At 37.9% G+C, this 20,247-nt stretch overlaps 1 protein-coding gene and 1 long non-coding RNA gene across 3 annotated transcripts in view; both read left to right on the top strand.

Annotated features, from left to right (window-relative positions):
* Positions 1-207: 207 nt before the first annotated feature.
* The window catches only part of NLK (nemo like kinase), a 152,775-nt gene continuing 132,735 nt past the window's right edge, over positions 208-20,247 (top strand). The window contains exon 1 of one of the 2 annotated variants that reach the window (XM_028519105.2): positions 208-1,904. In XM_028519105.2, the coding sequence (XP_028374906.1) occupies positions 1,444-1,904 (461 nt within the window). In that variant the 5' untranslated portion in view covers positions 208-1,443. The remainder of the gene's footprint in view (positions 1,905-20,247) is intronic. The other variant, XM_028519104.2, reaches the window with a different exon arrangement.
* Positions 4,121-7,335, top strand: LOC118502132. The gene is made up of 2 exons (XR_004904814.1): positions 4,121-5,899; positions 5,950-7,335. It is a non-coding gene; the product is annotated as an uncharacterized LOC118502132 (long non-coding RNA).

The raw sequence follows: 20,247 nt of genomic DNA, 5'->3' as shown, positions 1-20,247 counted from the left end.
GGCGAAAGAAAAATGTCACGGAGATCTTTGGTTTTTAATTCGCTTTTAGCCTTGTCGGTCAGGCCAAACTCTGCCTTTTGATTGGTCTTTTTACCTGTCCATCCCGAATAGGGGGCGGGATTTCCCCAGGAGACCCACACCTTGTTGCCACTGGCCAAGGAGTGCGCCTGTCTGAAGCTCAGGTCCCAGGATTGGAGGCGGATGCGGACAGGTGGGCGTGGATTGGCTAGGGAAGCCGGTCAGTGTGAGACGGGGGCGGGGCCTCGGCGGCTGGTTGCGCGTGTCCGCCGCTGCCTCCGCTCTATCCGGCTTTGCTAGGGGAGGTGAGTCTGGCCGCGGCTGCACCGGTGGCTGAGGAGGCGGCGGCTGAGGAGAAAACGGCCTCAGCGACTGAGGAGAAAGCAGCCGCGGGGACCGAAGCCGGGTGGGGGGGTGGGGGGGGAGACGGAGCAGCCTTGAGCCCTGAGGGGGCCGTCGTGCCGGGGGGACCCACCCGCTCTCCCCCCCAACCCTTCTAGCTGAAGCAGCCGGCTGCGGGGGTAGGAGTCTGCCCTCTTCTGACTGCACCCCGCCTGCCTCCCGGAGCTGCTGTTCTTTGGCCCCGGGACCCTAACCTCATCCCGGGGCGGTTCCCTCTGTCTGGGCGTCCGAGTGCTGCCCACATCTCTTTCATTCCTCCCTGCACCTCCTTACCTTCACTTTGCCCCGATTCCCTTTCTCCTCTCTGTCCTGCCCTGTCGCCTCCTCGGCTCACTCTATCCCCTCCTGCTTTCTTCCTTGGCTCTTTTCTGTTCCGGAAAGTTTAGTATCCCCCTCGTCCGGGCCCCCACCCCCCACCAATCAGGTCAACCAGACTGGGAGTAGGGGGAGATGTAGGGAGGCCTGAGAGTTCGAGGGGGGAAACTGGTTTCCCTGCAAATTTCCCCCCATCTTTTTATTTTGGGGTGGTTCGATTTTTTTTAATTGTATTTTTGAGAAGGTGGTAGGTGTTTAGAAAAGGATGTGGGAATGGAAGGGGTAGATGAGTCAACCTTCTTACGAGATTCCAAGGGTGGTGTGTTACCTGATCCTTTTCGTGTGTGGAGTTCAGGGGGTCGGGAGGTTTGGCCTTTATTCCCACATTCGAAGTTGGAACCGCCCCCAAATTAAGGATGGAGTTTTAGTACCCACTTGTGGCAGGAAACCTGGGGGGAAGGGGGCCCCTTTTTCCTTTTCCTTTTCTTTTTCCTTTTATTTTATTTTTTGGCAACCCACACCCTTCCACACACACTCACCCCAAAATTAAACACCAAGATCCTCTAACTTGTTTGGATTGACTGATGAAGACATAAAGCCAGTTACGCTCCATGTTTTTTGAGGTGGAGTGAGTGGTTTTTCTTCATTTTTAAATGGCCAAATGACAGCTTGACCTAGTTTGCTTTCCAATCAAAGGGCATTTTTTGAATGTCTCTTTGTGGCGCAAGAGCCAACGCAAAAATGATGGCGGCTTACAATGGCGGTACATCTGCAGCAGCAGCAGGTCACCACCACCACCATCACCATCACCTTCCACACCTCCCTCCTCCTCACCTTCACCACCACCACCACCACCCTCAACACCATCTTCATCCGGGGTCGGCTGCTGCTGTACACCCTGTACAGCAGCATACGTCTTCGGCAGCTGCGGCAGCCGCAGCAGCGGCCGCAGCGGCCGCGATGTTAAACCCTGGGCAACAACAGCCATATTTCCCATCACCGGCACCTGGTCAGGCTCCTGGACCAGCTGCAGCAGCCCCAGCTCAGGTACAGGCTGCTGCAGCTGCTACAGTTAAGGCGCACCATCATCAGCACTCGCATCATCCACAACAGCAGCTGGACATTGAGCCGGATAGACCTATTGGATATGGAGCCTTTGGTGTTGTCTGGTGAGTATCAAAAGAAAAACACAACTTCTCCTGGTTTCTGCTCATTGTGATTGGGCGAGTCATCTCTTAGGGTTGTCTCCATGTTGACCAAAGTGGAGCAAGCTTCTTCACTCAACTGTAGGAAGACACCCTCACGAGGTAAAGAGGCCTAATGAATAGGCTATCTAGGCGTACGCTTTAGAGTCCTGGCAAGTTTTGGTGGAGAACCCTCTGATGAGTAACGCATGAGTTTACTGTCTAACAAACTTTTTGCTTAGAACCTAAGGAAACCACTGAGTGTAGGATCAATAGATGGATGTATGAAACGTTTTTCCTATGAAGATCTTGGTCATCTCTCATTTGCCCAATTGCAGCAAATGTCATAACTGACCGAAACTCAATTCCTTTTAATCGTCTTATTGGAATATACTTTGTGTAACTGCTTTGCTGTCCCTTCCATCTTTTCAGTCCTTAATTTGTGATGTTGATCCCCAGAATGAGGATAGTGTTCATAGTTGAACCAGTTAAGTCATTTTTTGAGTGGTTTATTTTAAACCGTAAAGCTACAGTTGGGAAGTATGTAGCTTTAGCCTTTTGATAAGAATGTCTTAAATATAGCATCACACATGAGTACCACAAATGAGGTCAGTAGACTGTAGCTACGCAGTGGCCCACATTCAGTGTAATGTTTTAGTGTCGTTTAGTGCCTCTTAAGTTGCTATTATCCCTTGGTTGGTTGCTGTAGTAGGAAGTATACTTTTTAAACGTATGAAACTGCTCTACTTTTGTTAGTGTTAAGATATTTTTAAAAGTCCAAGGGCTTCTTACATGCAACATTTTGTCTGTTTGTCTTTAGGAAGAGAAGTAGTTTATAGTAAAATGTATTTATCTTTGTAGGACTTTGTTTCTATCAAAACTAGAGTGAACCAAGTTTCCCCCCAAGGATTCAGTATTCTGGTGTGGATAGATGAGTTGATGTTTTGAGTGCATTCAAAAAATAGATTCTTGTTGATGTCTAGAAAAGCCCCCATCACCATAGGAAAATGAACTTTTTGGAACTAGCCTGGTAAATGTCTCCTTTTGTCATTGTTTTTTAGGCTATAATTGATGAGTATCATTTTTGTATTGTATCTGGCCATCTTTATATGTATTTCAGATTTTATTTTTAAATATCAAATACCCAACTTTTTAAAAAGATTTTATTTATTTATATTTAGAGACGGAAAGAGAGGGAGAGAAACATCAATGTGTAGTTGCCTCTCACGCACCCCCCACTGGGGACCTGGCCTGCAACCCAAGCATGTGCCCTGACTGGGAATTGAACTGGTAACCCTTGGGTTCACAGGCCGGTGCTCAATCCACTGAGCCACACCAGCCAGGGCTTATTTCAGATTTTATAATCTAGGAGGTTGCTGCTGTACTGCTCCCTTCTCTGAGGGTGTGCAATTCCTGGTGGGAAAGAGTATATAGCCAGTAATGAGTAGAGAGTATAGTCCTTTGGTGTCTCTGCTCAGGGACCTGCCTGTTCCTGCCTTGTTCTCTTCCATATCCTATCCTCAGTGGTTGCACTGTGAACTTCTTTCCCTTCCTTGCCTGAGCGTTGAAGATTCGAAGCTTGGTGAGAGTGGGGAGTGGGTGGTAAGGGTGGACAAGAAAAGGTTGTTCCTTGTGTCAAATTTTGTTACTGATTTACAGAGAATTTGTGTGGATTCTCTTAGATGTGGATACCTTTCATTTTAGTGCTTTGCATACAATGCTAAGAACTAGAGCTACAGAAAGGGAAATGGGTTGCATTTTCTATACTATAAAGTTGTTACCTACATTTCTATCAAATGGTGGTGTGACTTGTAGAAGTTTTAACTTCAAGTTGGTGCTAAGGAAAAGTTTTTATTTTTAAAGGGGGAAGTGAGGAACTGGAGTGCTGAAACATCTCCAATCATGAACATCTGATAGTGGGTATTGTGAATTACTAATACCTGAAAATCCCAGATGTGTTTGATTCAGATTCATTCTAGGTTCTTTCATTGATTGACCCCTTCTACCCCTTAATTGGAGTTTGTTCCAAGTACTTGAAGTGCCTCCTTCTATGCACTGTCTTCTGTTGTAGTACACCACTTGTCTTATGTTTGCCAGTAAACCCCTTAAAGGGCTGTGGTCTACTAGAATACTTTGTAAGGGATTTTGTTTATTTATTTATTTATTTATTTGAGGGGAAGGGAGAGAAACATTGAAGAGAAACATCAATGTGTGGTTGCCTCTTGCGCGCCTCCTACTGAGGAACCTGGTCCACAACCCAGGATTGTGCTTTGCCTAGGAGTCGAACCAGCAAGCCCTTGCTCCGCAGGGCGGCTTTCAATCCACTGAGCCACACCAGCCAGGACTAGAATACTACTTTTTCTCCCCACTACTTAGCACAGTGCTGTGGCATCTTTGCTGCTTGGTTACCTGATCTGGTCAGGTCTCTTTGTTCTTTAGCCAAGTTTTTCTAGTTAGTTGCATTGAGTGTTTTTGTCAACTGTTATAGGTGAAATACAATTTAGTATGAAAAAAAGGAAGAGTTCCAGGTGTGTGTTTTAGTATGCAAATGCATTTCTATTTTTATATTTGCATACTGTTGACTTGCTGTCTGAATTGCTTATTGTATTTGGAATTTAACCGCTACATGACCTGAGTAAGATTGTTAAAACTAGAGATTTGAACACCAAACCAGAGTGAACTATACTCATATTCTTAAACCCAAGCTGAAGATATTACTGAGGTGTTTTACTTTTTAACTAACTGAACCAGAATTTTTCTTTTTAATTTAGAAAGCATCCAGTGGAAACAACTATTTTCTAAAATGATTACAATGTAACATAAAAATATTCTCCCAGTGATACATCATTTGATTTAAAACACCATATACCTCCTTGGGTATTATAAGATTTGCTTCAATTCAAATATATTTATTGCATTTTGTGAATATTTTTCTTCTGGCATGATACAGGAAAGTAAACTATATTTGCTTTCATATTTTTTTTCTGGGTATGAACCCAGTGGTACTAACTGGTGGCTAAAAATGCTGCATGTAATTTTGAGGGATATTGTTCCTGCATGTAGACAAGGAGAGATATTTATAGAAATGATGCAGCATTTTACCATTCAGATTTATCACTGAACAATTTAGTCTACCAGGCTTGATTTCTCTTTCTGCTGAATTTAGTGGAATAACTTATCAGTATTGGACAGTTGTGTAAAAGTAGTGAATTACTTATTAGCTTGCCGTATAGATGGTGCTTTGACAGTTCAATTAAGGTTTCATTAATAACTGTTTTCTGTGTTTTATCTCAAAGTAGGGGTTCCAGCTTACCTTGTAATATGATCATGGGGTAGTGTGAGATACACTCATTGCCAATGATAGAATATTGTTCATGGGTTATCAAAGCATTATATGTAATTTGAACTTTATCAGATGTCAGGGCTTCCATATGGTCATTTTCATAATGCAAAACCAAAACACAAAACAACACCCAAACAGAAACCTAAGTCATTTGGTGAGGATATTATAAATACCTTTTTGTCTCTAGTTCATTGTTACCAGAGGAAATGAGTATATTGTACTTAAAGATGTGACCACTCTGGGACAAAGAGTATTCCGGTATAAGGCTTCAGAGTCTTATGAGGTATATACTTGCAAGAATTTGAGGAAGCTGATTACATGAGAGAGGTTTGAGGGCTACTAAACCCAGGCAGTTTTGATACTGGCAAGCTGAACTCTCACAGATTGAATTAATGGCACACATTGCCATTTTAATAAAAGTGAATGTAGAGAAAGCTTCTGCTTTATAAAATTAGTGTTTTTGGTTTTTTACTTACCTGATTAATTGAAAGATAAAGGTCCTGGAATTAATTTGGTCTGGTGCCTTTGTACTGCAAGTTGGAGAACTTTGAATTTTATTCTTACACCTTCCACAGGTTACTATTATTTGTCTTTAAAAATTTAAGTATCACTGTAGTGATACTTAGTTACCAGCTGTGTGATATTGATAAGTTGTTTAACCTTTCTATCCCTCATCCATAAAATGAGGATAATAATAGCTATCTCATAGGATCACTGTAAGGATTAAATGAGGTAATCCTTGTAAACCAATGAATACACTGTCTAGCACACAGTAAGCACTCAATAAACGCTAGCTTCTTAAAATTGTAATTATTATTGGTAGAAAAATCAGACTGTTGTATTAATATGCATAGAAGTGGTTTCATATATGTTCAGATTTACCAGGTGAAATTGACATGCAGACTGTTTTTGGAGGTGAGACTTTACCATAGAGTGTCCACTTAGTTGTGCTATACGCCAGGGAGAGTCAGGGGGAAATATTTGGTCCTGTTCTCTCAATTACTTAAAAAACAAACACAGAAAAATGTATATACATGTTTGTATGGATTTGGTAGGTGTTCTAGTCAGATCATTTCTACTGTTTTAGGAAGTGTTATGGATTTACATACTGGGAAGGAAATTAGGAAATGAATTTTTTTTCTTCTCAGAATGTAACAAATGAAGGACATTCTTGTTATCAAAGTCCAGCTTTACTGGAAATACATTTTACTTGTGTTTGGATGAAAAAGTGTGACTTGCTAAATAAAATCCCAGTGAGGTGGGGAAGTATGTGTGATTTAATGGAGAATTATTCAGTGTAAATCCTTATGCAATGCAAAGATTGTCTAGCTTGCTCATCTTGTGAAAATTAGAGCCATTTTTTTTCCTGGTCCTCTTATTCCTCAGATGGCAAATTATAATTTGGAAGAATGGGGAATGTTTTGGGGATATGTTTGGGGGAAAATCCTGGATTTAGTTGCATCAGAAAGATGTATACTAAAGTATAGTAAAGTATATTTTGCCATTAACTGTGTTTTACAGGTTAAGAATCTGTAGTATTGAAGTTTCTCTATTGGCCAAGATTAACAGCCACAGCTGGATTCTTTGGGGATGGGGTGAGGGGGGTCTGCTTTGTGAAAAGAGCTTTGAAGAAGCAGAGCCTGTACCATAAAAGGAAATGGTTGCTCTTCTAGACATAACAACACACTTGTGTGAAACTAGAAATGTGGATATCTATATTGTGAATTTCAACTACAAACGAACATACTTTTAGAAACTGCAGGTTTGTGGTAGTAAAGTAAAGAAAGCAAAGAGAAGGAATAAAAGTAACATAATCTAATGACACTGAGCTGGTTTCTTAGTGATGGAAACTCCATAGCCTGTAACATTGGAAGTCATTTTGTACGTAGGATGTACTTTTAGAAACTGTAGGTTCATGATCATGAAGTAGAGAAAGCAGAGTTAGAGAATAAAAGTAATACAATCTGATGATATTGAGCCAATTTCTTGGTGATGGGAACTCCATAGCCTGTAACATTGGAAGTCACTTTGTACTTAGGCTCCTGACAAGATTATCCAAATTGCATCCAAAAACCAAAAATAAAAACAAAACCACAACACAACAAAAGAAACTTGTTTCATTCTTGGGGAGAAATTTTGCTATACTATTAAATATCATCTTAGAAAAAGGACAAATATTTTTTATTTAAAAAAGACATTTCAGAAAGAATTGCCTTTTCAAATAAGCTAAAACAACAATGTCCCTCAAAATTACCCTCAACTTTTTAAGCCATCAGTTAGTACCACTGGTGTGTGTCCTGAAAAAGAAATGAGGGCAGAGTTCCCTTTCATATACTATGCTAGAAGAAGAATATTTGCAAAATGCATTAACTGAATATATGTTTGAATCTAAGTTCCAGTGTTTAATTCTCAAAACACAGACAACTATAGAAATGTTGTTTCTTGATATAAAAGGCCAACCTCTAATGTAGTACTGAAATATTTCATTATCTTCATTACTTGGAGCTTTAGAGTTTTCACTGATTCTATATTATAGAATTGAGTGGCTGCTCTTGGTGGTTTTTATGAGATTTGTTGATGTCCTCACAGTTCAAGAATCTACTGTTTATATACTGTATGTTTCCTTAATATGCTGATTTGATTTCTTTGATGGAAATTGTCAAGGCCAAAGAAACTTCTCCATTTGTTATCCAACCAAATAGAAAGAAGCCATTGGGTAGAAGCTTTTTCACTGTAAGATTATATTTGGGTTTTACTGATAATTCCCTGTGCATCCATAATACTTCAGTGAATTATTTGTTGATTGGGTCATCTAATGTAGATCAACAATGATGTCCTAAGTAATATAGCAGTCAGTTTGATCTTGTTGCTTGGGGGGGAACACAGAGAATGCCTGAGGTAGCAGTTGTAATACTGTCAATAAGCATGTGACAAGTCATTCATTATAGACCTAGTCTGTAGTTCAAGAGACATTAGAAAATATTCTGGCACTCTGGCATTATGAACAGATGACTTCTAAGAAACTATATTGAGTTGAACTTGACCAGTTAATTGTAATGTTGTGAATAAAGGGAGTATAGGGTTGTCTGCTACTGATCATGATTGGTGCTCTTTACAGAAATCCAGTTTCACGTCTGTGTTCCGAATTAGTTTGGCTAATTGAATCATATATATTGTCAGACAGTAGAAAGTTTTGGCATTGCTGGAACTCACTAGCCAATGTATTTTTTTTTTGTCAACCTGCTACAGACCAGGAAGAATTTTGTGAGCCTCTATCAAGCTTCTGCTATTATCTGTGTTGCTCTTGGTACTGTGATAGAGAGATGTTTAGGCCATTATGTTGTCCTGAAGGAACAGTATGAAAAAATAATACATCCTGGTTCTCAGGGTATCTTGATGGAGAATTGAAACTAAATTTGAAACCATTAAATAAAAACTGAAAGATACATTATTTTCACTTGTTCTCACAATACTCATTTATTATGTGTTGACTATTTCTCAGGCACTGTGCTAGGTGAAAGGGGTTTCAAGGAGATTATGATATATTGAGGGAGAGATATATGCAACTGGATAATTATAATTCATTACCATTAGTACGGCAAGAGTGATATTCCCTGGATATTATAGGGAACATAGAGGAGGGATTTCTGTGGAAGGTTTAGATGCTTCCTAGAAGAGGTAATATCTCAAATGAGTTTTAAGAATGAGGAAGTCAACTAGTAGGGAAGAGCATTCTTAGGAGTTGCTGAAATGTAGAGTGGACTAGGAGATAAGGTGGATATAAGGATCAAGCTAGAGCTGGATCCTGAAAAGTTTGGAGTATCCTGCTGAAGATCTGGGACCCCATTGGTTCTTGGGAGATGAGCAAAAATAAAGTCTTGTTCTTTTTATGAATAAAGCACATACAGGCTGGGCAAAAGTAGGTTTATAATTGTTCATATTGAAAAATACAGTAATTAATAAATAATAATACAAAAATAAACTTTTGTGTACTCACAACTGTAAACCTCCTTTTGCCCACCCCTTTGTGTACATGCACTACATAAACAGATATAAGGCATATCTCTGGTACTAAAATTTCATGGGGGGTGACTAGGGGGACAGTGAAAAACTGCTCCTTGGTGGAGGAGTGATCATGAAAAAATATTCATGCCACCTGGAATGCAACCCAGTGTTGAAAGTTTTTGAATAGGAGAGTGAATGATTCAAATGGATTTTTTAAAAAGATACATAAATAAATAGAATAATCGAGGGAGCTGAGGTCTGAGCCTTAGGGAATGTACTCCATTGTAAATGGAAGAAACTATTGGAGGCAAAGCTTATAGGACAGTCAGATATGAAAATGTGTTCACAGTGATCGACAACCTACACAAGGCAGAAGATAAATAGTTATGAAGATGGGAGTGATCTCTGGTGCAAACAAAAAAGTCAAAGAAAATGAAGGTGGAGAAAAAGCCATCAAATTTAGCAGATAGATCATTGATAGCATTTGAGAAAATGATTGATTGTATGATTTCCACCCCCCCCCTTATGTAGTATGCTTGATTCTAAAGAATGTCAAATCTTGACAGCACTTTGTTTTATTATTAAAATTCTTCCAAATCCTAAGTTTTTATTTCTAGTTTAATAAACCAGAGAACTTTATTTTTGTCATGTTCAAGTTACCATTTCCTTGGGAGTAATTTTTTTTTAATGACAGGATAATAGAGTACTAAACTTGTTAGAAGACATGGTTATGATCCCCACCTTGCTGCCAATGACCCTATGACCTTGATAAAGTTACTTACATTTTCTGAGTCTTGGTTCCTCATTTATAAAATCCTGTGTTTCCTAAATTTCTGTAATGAAATTGCATTAATATTTATATATAAAGTATCATGGCATTATTATGAGCAGATAATCTGCTAGTGACCACAAGACAGCTTTCTTCAGGACTACAGATGTTGAATAGCTTCTAAAATTATTTAAAGGAAAAATGAGATAAATGTAACCCTGTTCCGGTGTGATGACTTTACCTTATTGACTAGCACAGTTCTGGAGTCTCTTTGGCCTTTGTTGAGTTGTATACTCATTCCTGAACCAATCACTGTCAGCGGAGATAAGATTACTTTTGATCACTCGAGTCCACCCTGGACCTGGAGATGGAGTAAGTTATAAGTGGAAAGGATGAATTCAGGCAACCAGTGCTGGGGAGGCAGTCATTACTGACCAAGAACGCATTCATCTGACTCATGTCAGACTCAGGAGAAGTTGACCGGGTACATTTATAGAGCAAAGTAGAATCATGTTCCCTGTGGAGAATTTGTCTTGTCTGCCCTGAATTATTTGGAGTATTTTTTTTCTAAAGCCCTGTTTGCCTAAAGTAGCAGAGGGTAAAATTGGTACCTGATCCTTGCCATGTTTGCTTTCCTTCCCAGTTAGATCAGATATACCCCATTGATTTCTTTTCTTTCCTCTCTCAGTGTTGTGGTTTTGTTATCTAGATAAAGTTCTCAGTCTTGTTTTCAGTTTAAGTAGTATAGAGCTCAGTAGTGTCAGGCAGCAAACTCCTTACAGGGGAATGGACAACACAGAAACTTTTTGTTTATCCGTTCCTTGACCTAAAATTCTTTCTCTGAACCACAGAGAAAAGGTGAAGAGAGACATTTGAACAAAAAGATAAAATTAGTCATTTGACCCAGATTGCAGCTTTTTTTTTTTTCCTGTCTTTTTGGATAAAAACCATCCTCAATTTACATAAGCAGGTGATTTTTCTTACATGCTAATTTCCTTAATGTACCATGGCAGAGAGCTGCAGATAGGCCAGTTGTGTAAGTAAATTGAAATAAACCAGGTGACTTTATTTCATGTTATTATCTTACCAGTACAGAAGTACCCAAAGGGTGCAATTATCAGGTGATTGTCTCGTTGCACATCTAAGTTAACAGGCAGCCTGGCAAAACTCTCCCCCCCATCCTCCTCACTTTCTTAAATTTTTTTAAAAGGAAACTATTGATTTCTATACTTACTTTAATGGGTAGAAATTTACTAATACAGAGGTGGAGAAATTTGAGCTTTACTTTAGTAATCCAGAAGCCATAAAAATTGGCAAAAAGTATGGGTACTGTGCAGAAAAAAGGACACATGCATACTTGATTTGAGTTTGAATTGCCTGAGAATTAGGTGGGAACCTTCAATTATGTTTAATTGGTTGGCTTCCTCTTATGTTCCTTTTGCCAGGTTCTGCATGTTATAGTAATTGGGGTTATTGAAAGTTAACTGGGTGTATCCTAAAGCCAGTGTTCAAAATAAATATTGATGCATATTCTTTTAAAAACCAAATTAATTAATTGCAACATAGTTTAAGATATCATTACAATATATTTTTAAAGATTTTATTTATTTATTTTTAGAGAGATGGGAAGGGAAGGAGAGAGGAAGAGAAACATCAGTGTGTGGCTACCTCTCGCACGCCCCCTACTGGGGACCTGGCCCACAACCCTGCCATTATGCCCTGACTGAGAATCGAACTGGTGACCTTTTGGTTTGCAGGCCCATGCTCAGTCCACTGAGCTACACCAGCCAGGGCTCATTTCAATAAAATAGAAATTTTAGAAGGGTACAACAGTTGGTTTTAGGGGCTTTTTCCCAAGAACATTCATGAGTACAAATAATGTCAATCAATAAAGCACCTTCCTTTATTAAAACATTCCAATATTAAACTTAGTAATTAATGCTATTTAATTCCTCCAATGTTATATTAGTTACCTATCAATATATATGGGGATTTGGCCCTGACCAGGTAGCACAGTTGGTTAAGAGTGTGGTCCCAACGTGCCAAGGTTGCAAGTTCATTCAAGAATCAGCCAGTGAATGCATACGTGGAACAACAAAATCAATGTTCCTCTCCCTCTCTCTCCTTCCTGCCCCCATCCCTCCCCTTCCTCTCATGCAAATAAAGAAAATTATACCCCCTGTAGCTTTGAGGTAATGACTTAGAAATGAATCATAATTTTAAGCTAGCAAGTTAAAAGTTTGGCTAGTCTTTTTATCCCAGTATTTATCTTTAGTTTCAAAAAAAGTAGTTTAGAAGAACTTCAAGGGCAAAAACAGTTCAAGAATATACCTGAGGAAGACTATATTTTAAGTACAAAAGACAGTATGGTTAAATAGTTTAGAGTCTGTACTCTGATGACAGATTGCCTGGATTTAAATCTTGACTGCCACTTATTAGCTGTTGTAGGCTAATTATTTAATCTGTGTGCCTCATGGTTATCATGTATAAAATAGGGATAGTAATAGTCTACCTGTCTCATGTGGTTGTTGTGAGGATTAAATGAATCAATATAGTATTATATATAGTCTTAGAACTATGCCTGGAACTATGTAAATGTTAGCTGTCATAATTATAATTACCAGTTTCAGAATGGGTAAAAAAAGATAGTGCCTACTTAAAGCTTACTAATTTAGAGCAAATAACCAACAGCTTTTATAGTCAGGTATCAGGTAGGTAACTATACCAGAGATTTTTTTTCTAGATTAACTCCAACAGCTTTTGAAATAATCATTCAGATTCTGGATACTTTCCAAATGTAAAATTTTTATTTTACACATAAAAGGAGGGATTTTTCTTTGTCTTTAACTCCCTCCTCCCACCCCATTATCAAAGTAATAATATACTTATTGTAGGAAATTTGAAAATTACAGAAAAGTTGCATGTAACCGATAACTCAGTGGTAGCCACTGATATCATTTGCTGTATTTTTTCCCAGTTTTTTATCTGATACATGTGTGTTTGTGATATTAGAATTGTGATCATGATTATATTGTTTACAGTTTACTATCCTGTTTGTTTCACTAACATTACAAAGGTAGATTTTTGGCTTTTTTTTTTTTGAAGGCTGTTTTTTCATTCTCACAAGCCAAGGACTCTGTCAGAAAGGAGTTATAGAGTTGGAAGATACTTTAGAATACATGTAGTGTAACTGGTTCCTTTTATAAATGGGAAAATTGAGACCCAGAGAAGCTAAGAGATTTGTTCAAGGTCTCACAGCTGGTTGAAGGCTGAGCCAGAACCTTTGCTCTTTTGCTGCTTTACCAGTAATACCTGTCCCACCTAATACCCATTGAAAATGGAGGAAGTGTTCTTATAAAAGCAAAACAAAACAAAAACTGTGCAGCTGAGAAAAATAGAATATTTATAATATTCTGCTCATTGCTTTTTGTGTGACAGTGTCTTAAGGTTTCTGGTAAAAGTTGAAGGCTTTTTTGGTGGAAAACAACTCAGTCTTTTCACATTACCTGTAATTGTGTTGTGAATCTGCTTTGAGGCTATTGTGTCCCTCCCCCCCTTTTGTGAAAAATGTTAAATCTCAGAAAATTTGAAAGAAAAACTGATATACCCATAAACCAGTCTTCTAGATTAACATTTTGTGACTTTTGCTTTATCAACTTTGAGGCTATTTCTACAGAACTTGCTGAAATTTCATTTCAATTAAATTTGGATTTTATGTTAAGAAATTTATGGTCACTGCATCAACTCACTGTTCTATGCAGTAAGTTTTGTAAGTTCTCCAACTAGAAAAGGAACTGGAAGTTTTCAATCTTGTGACTTTTGGAATGCTATTTATTCTCTTAATACTTAAAACAAAATTCAGTGTGAATCATATGTGTAAATGAAACATACACCAGTCAAAACTAGGTTTTAAGCAAAATAGGAATATTTCATTCTGCCAAGTTTTTCTTTTTTTGTGGTATTTATTTCAGGTTGGGAGTTATTTTCAAAATGAGAACCTAAGATCTGGTTTCATAATTTTGTTCATTGTTGAAGCTGAATTTTAAGTTACTGTAGTTTTCTTTTTTCAGTAAATTACCCTAATACAGTCAGTCACATGAGCTGATGATGCTGTATTTGTGTCACCCAATTCGCTGCTCTGTATTTTCTCAGTACCAAATAATTCCTTTGTTAAGCTCATTTTCAGTAAATGAGCCATTGTTTCCCAAAGGGCAATGATTATTTCTATATATAGCACAAATCCCTAAGAAATCGATTTTAAAGTCTAAAATATCAGTGTTTGGAAGTGGGTGAAATTGTCACTCAGCCTATCAAGCCCACAACTGTGTGTATGAAAAGGGCAGCTACTGTGTTTGCTCTCTAGGGTACAATATAAGATATTATGCGTACTACAGATCAACTAAAATCAAGTCTTGAAAAGTGAAGTCTTGGTTTACTCGGGAAAAGGGGTTGTTTTATTAAGTCCACCCAGTTATTATTACATTACATAGTTTGATAACATAAGCACCTAGAATAATAGAATAAGGTATCTGGAGTTCACATTTAAATGTAACAGGTAAGGAAATATGTAGGCAGCATTGTTTACTTTATTCAGTTGGTAATCTGTATCTGCAAAAAATTACTGACTTCTTAAAGTACCTCAGCAGGAAAGATTAAAATAGGGACACAGTGGTGTTTAACTGGTGTAGATTCTGAAGATCTAGTTACCAACACATACCAGCTTATTCTATAGGTAGGCAAACTTTTTAGTTTTTATACTTTGTTTTTTTTTTTCTCTTAAAGTAGATGCTTGTTTTTAAAAGACAAGCCAAACTCAGTCTCCCTGTTTCTCTTCCTCTCAATGCCAGTAAAAGCAATTATTTATAACCACTGATCCACTGGAAATGATGAGTGCTTCAAAGACTGGGGCCACATGTCTTGTTTGTGTCTCCAGAACCTAATGTGGTCCTGAGTAAGAACTTACTGTGTGTTTGTTGTTGAATTGAAAGTTGCTCATGCTAACTTTGTGCATGGTAGTGATCATCAAAGAAGAGTACTATTACTGGGCCTTTCCTTTATGTAGATCCCTGTTTCTTCACACAATGGAGTAATTTTTATGAGGGAATACTTTAGAGTGATATTTACACAGCTCCATAATAGTGTTTTGTTTTTTGTGTTTGGATTTCTTTTTTTTTTTTTTTTTAAGAGTAAAGAGCCCTAACCCAAAAAACAGTCTATAGTAACCAACTGTTACTAAAAGTAGTCCTTTATTTTGTTATTCTTTTCTATCTTATACATTAAAAATGCTGTTGGATTGTTGAGGAAAAATACATTCTCAATGCAATACTATGATCTCATGTTAGAAAAATAGAAACTGTGCCTACTAAAGTCTCATCAATACATCAAAGCATACCAAACCTGCCAAAGCAGTCTGTGAGACTAGCACAGAAAATTACAAACAATTCTAAGCTCCTTACTATGTTCTATAAACTTAATGAATAAATGGCAGACTAGTATGTGCTACAGATCCCTTTTAAAATTAATGAGGAAAGAATGGCTTACTTCAGTGGTTTGCTGGTATATGTTTAACAACAGGATCTCTGAAAAATAAAAAGCCCCAGTTTGTAGGGCTTGCCAATTTCTGTGGTGTAAAAACTCTTGTAATGATCAATTTTAGGCCACCAACATCAAATCACTAACTGGAAAAAAAAAATGCTGAACTGGACTGGAAATGCTGAACTGGAAAAAAAAAAAGACAAAACACAGTAGCACACCATTATAAAGTATTTTTACCATATAGCTAAAGTAGGTGTTAAATAACCCTAAGAGCATAAATCATAAGGATGTTTATTCACTGTTAATTATAGTCCCCCAGATTGAAAGCAACCTAAATGTCTGAATAGTAGAGTGGTTGGCTTTGAAACATGCTCACAATTTGTCAAGTGAAAATAGTGTCAAAGATTGCCCTCTTAAAATATTTTAAAGATCATTCATATGTTCCAAAAAAGTCTAGAAGGGTATCTAACAGTAATCATTAGTTTAGTGAAGTGAGAGTCTAGCAGACTTTCACTCTGGATTTTATAACAGTATCTTCTACTTTAAAGAAACCCTAAGAGTTTCTTGTTATAAAGAATAACTCTAAGGAGGTACATGATAGTGTCCCTATTGTTAGAGGGGGAAACTACAGCCCAGAGAGGTCTAAGTAACTTGCCTGAGGCTTCATAGCTAACAAGTGGCAGAATAGGGCTTTTTACCCAGGCCTGTGCTCTTTTGTTTTTAAGTATATTTATTATGTTATTACAATTGTCCCATTTTTTTCTCTCCTTTATCCCCCTCTGCTCTGCAATGGCCCTCCAGTGTTTCTCCCCTTTAGTTCATGTCCATGGGTCATACATATAAGTTCTTTGACCTCTCCATTTCCTATACTGTTCTAAACCTCCCCCTGTCTATTTTGTCCCTACCTGTTATGCTTCTTATTCCCTGTACCTTTCCCCTCATTCTTCCCCCTCCCTACTGATAACCCTCCCTGTGATCTCCATTTCTGTGATTCTGTTCCTGTTCCAGTTGTTTGCTTAGTTTGTTTTTGTTTTTGTTTTAGGTTCAGTTGTTGATAGTTGTGAGTTTGTTGTCATTTTACTGTTCATAGTTTGGATCTTCTTTTTCTTAGATCAAGTACCTTTGACATTTCATATAATAAGGGCTTGGTGATGAAGAACTCCTTTAACTTGACTTTATCTGGGAAGCACTTTATCTGCCCTTCCATTCTAAATGATAGCTTTGCTAGATAGAGTAATCTTGGATGTAGGTCCTTGCCTTTCTTTTCATCACTCTGAATAACATCTTTCCAATCCCTTCTTGCCTGTAAGGTTTCTTTTGAGAAATCAGTTGATAGTCTTATGGGCACTCCTTTGTAGGTAACTGTCTCCTTTCCTCTTGCTGCTTTTCAGATTCTCTCCTTCTCTTTAATCTTGGGTAATGTAATTATGATGTGCCTTGGTGTGTGCCTCCTTGGATCCAACTTCTTTGGGACTCTGAGCTTCCTGGACTTCCTGGAAGTCTATTTCCTTTGCCAGATTGGAGAAGTTCTCCTTCATTATTTTTTCAAATAAGTTTTCAGTTTCTTACTCCTCCTCTCCTCCTGGCACTCCTGTGATTTGGATGTTGGAACTTCTGAAGTTGTCCCAGAAGTTCCTAAACCTTCTCCTCATTTTTTTTTGAATTCTTGTTTCTTCATTCTGTTCTGGTTGAATGTTTATTTCTTCCTTCTGATCCAAACAGTTGATTTGAGACCTGGTTTCCTTCCTTTCATTGTTGGTTCCCTGTATATTTTGCTTTATTTCACTTCGCATAGCCTTTACTTCTTCCTTTATTTTACAGTTGTACTCAATCATTTCTATGAGCATCCTTATTACCAGTGTTTTGAACTCGGCATCTGATAGGTTGACTGTTTCTTCATCACTTAGTTCTTTTTCTGGAGTTTTCATCTTTTCTTTTATTTGGGCCATATTTCTTTGTTTCAGAGTACCTGTTGTAAGGGGTGGAGTCTTAGGTGTTTGCCACGATGGGGCAAACCACTTCACTGTGTTGTGGCACTGTATTTGGGGGAGGGGTCAGAGAGGGAATTGTTCCACTTGCTCAGCTCTCAGCCAGCTTTCAATCACTTTCCCTGCTACCCACAAGCAAATTGGGCCCTTCTGGTGCTGATTCCCAGTTGGGTGGGTTTGTGTATATTCTAGGACTTTGTGGGTCTCTTCAATGAACTCTCCTGTGAGGCTGGCAGTTTCTCCTGCCACCACAAGCCCACAGGTTTTTACAGCCAGAGGTTTTGAGGCTTTCTTTTCCCATGCTGGAACTCTGGGTTGCACAGTCTGTCTCACTTCCCAGTAGTTCCTCCTGGCTTATTCCCCTGCGAATGTGGGATATCCCATTCCACCCGCCGCTGCCTTATCCTATGTCCTCGCTGCCCAGGCTTTGCATTTCCTCCCCTCCTACTAGTCTGGATTAATGTTTCTTTAAGTCCTTGGTTGTTGGACTTCCATACAGCTCAGTTTTCTGGCTGTTGTAGGTGTTTTTGTTTTTAAATTGATTGTTATCCTTCTTTTGGTTGTGTGAAGAAGCAAAGTGTATCTACCTATGCCTCCATCTTGGCTAGAAGCCCAATTGGAAGCCTGTGCTCTTTAAACAATTGAACAAACATAATATGTATACAAGGTGAGGCAAAACTAGGTTTACAGTTGTTTGTATAGAAAGTAATACAACAATTAATAAATAATACAAGAATAAACTCATTTAAAATTGTAAACCTACTTTTGCCCCACCCTATATATACAAACATACCTATATACATAATTTTTTTAAAAGAATGGAGGTTACAAAGAATAATGGAGAGTATCATGAGCCAACACTCCAGCCTAAGAAATAGAACATAAAACCAACACTGTTGAAGCTGCTTTAAGCACCATTATTCCATCTCTCTGCCTTACCCATCCCGCCAAGAGAAAACTACTTTACTGAATTTTCTTTACTGTTACTTGCTTTTAAAAAAACAGCTCATTTGAGATGTAATTCACATATCATACAATTTGCCCATTTAAAGTGTACAATTTAATGGAAGTAGTAAATTTTCATTTTAACTTTAGAACATTTTCATTACTACTGAGATTATACTAAGATTGTAGTATGTATCATTACTTCATCTCTCATTATGCCTGAATAATGTTCCAATATATGGATATACCACATTGGGTTTACCCATTCATCAGTTGTTGAATATTAGGATTATTTCCACTTTTTGGCTATTTTGAATAATAATGAATATTCATGTATAAGTTTTATGTGAAGTTATATTTACATTCCTCTTGGGTATATAACTTGGAGTGGAATTGCTGGGTCATCTAACATCTGGTAACTTCATATTTAACTTTCTGAGGAACTATCAAACTGATTTCCACAGTGGCTGAACCTACTTTACGTTCCTACCAGCAGTGTAGGGTTCTGATTTCTCCATATCTTTATCAACACTTACCTGTCTTCTTGATTATAGACATCTTAGTGGGTTTGAAATAGTACCTCATTGTGGTTTTGATTTGTACTTCTCCGATGATTAATGTGGTTGAGCATCTTTTTATGTGCTTGCTGGCTATTTGTATATCTTTGGAGAAATGTCTGTTCAAGTCTTTTGCCCATGTTGGGGTTGTTTTTTTGTTGTTAGGTCCTTTATATACAAGTATTTTAGATACCAGTCCCTTATCAGGTATATGATTTGCAGTATATGATTTACAAATATATTCTCCCATTCTCTGGTTTGTTTTCCACTGCCTTGATTCTGTCCTTTGAAGCATAAGTGTTTTTTAATTTTGATGAAGTTCAGTTTATCTATTTGTTTTTTGTTGCTTGTGCTTTCAGTATCATATCTGAAAAGGTTTTGCCTGACCCAGTATCATGAAGATTAACACTGATATTTTTTCTAAGAGTTTTATAGATCCTATGTTTAGGTCTGTTTTGAGTTCATTTTTGTATGGCGTGAGGTAGGGGTTCAACTTCATTCTTTGCATGTGTAAATGGAAGTGTTTATTTCTGGACTCTCTATTCCAGGGGTGTCAAACTCATTTTCACCGGGGGCCACATCAGCCTCAAGGTTGCCTTTAAAGGGCTGAAATAGGACTGTATAAGTGTAACTACTCCTTAACTGTTAAGGAATTGAAATTACATTCAGCCCTTCAAAGGCCACCTCGAGATTGATGTGGCCCCTGGTGAAAATGAGTTTGACACCCCTGCTCTCTATTCCATCAATTTATCTCTCGCTGTTAATTATCATAACTTTGTAGTAAGCTGTGAAATAGGAAAATGTGAGTCTTCCTACTTTGTTCTTTTTAAAAATTGTCTTGGTTATTCTGGGTCTCTTGCATTTTCATATGAATTTTAGGATCAGCTTGGCAGTTTCTGAAAAGAGCCAGATGGGATTTTGATTGTGATTACATTGAATCTGTAAATCAGTTTGGGGAGAATTGTTATCTTAATAACATTGTTTTCCAATCCATGAAAATAGAATATTTTTCCATTTATTTAGATCTTTAATTTTTCAACAATCTTACAGTTTTCATAGTATGTTTTACACTTCTTACTAAGTTTATTTCTAAATATTTTATTGTTTTTAATGATACTATAATGAAATTGTTTTTATAATTTCATTTTGGGGTCACTCATTGCTTGTGTATACAGTTGATTTTTGT

This window comes from Phyllostomus discolor, chromosome 8, assembly GCF_004126475.2.
Source record: "Phyllostomus discolor isolate MPI-MPIP mPhyDis1 chromosome 8, mPhyDis1.pri.v3, whole genome shotgun sequence".
Classification (NCBI taxonomy): Eukaryota; Metazoa; Chordata; class Mammalia; order Chiroptera; family Phyllostomidae; genus Phyllostomus; species Phyllostomus discolor.
Note: the sequence above shows the minus strand (reverse complement) of the source record. Positions and strands in the feature narration are given on the sequence as shown.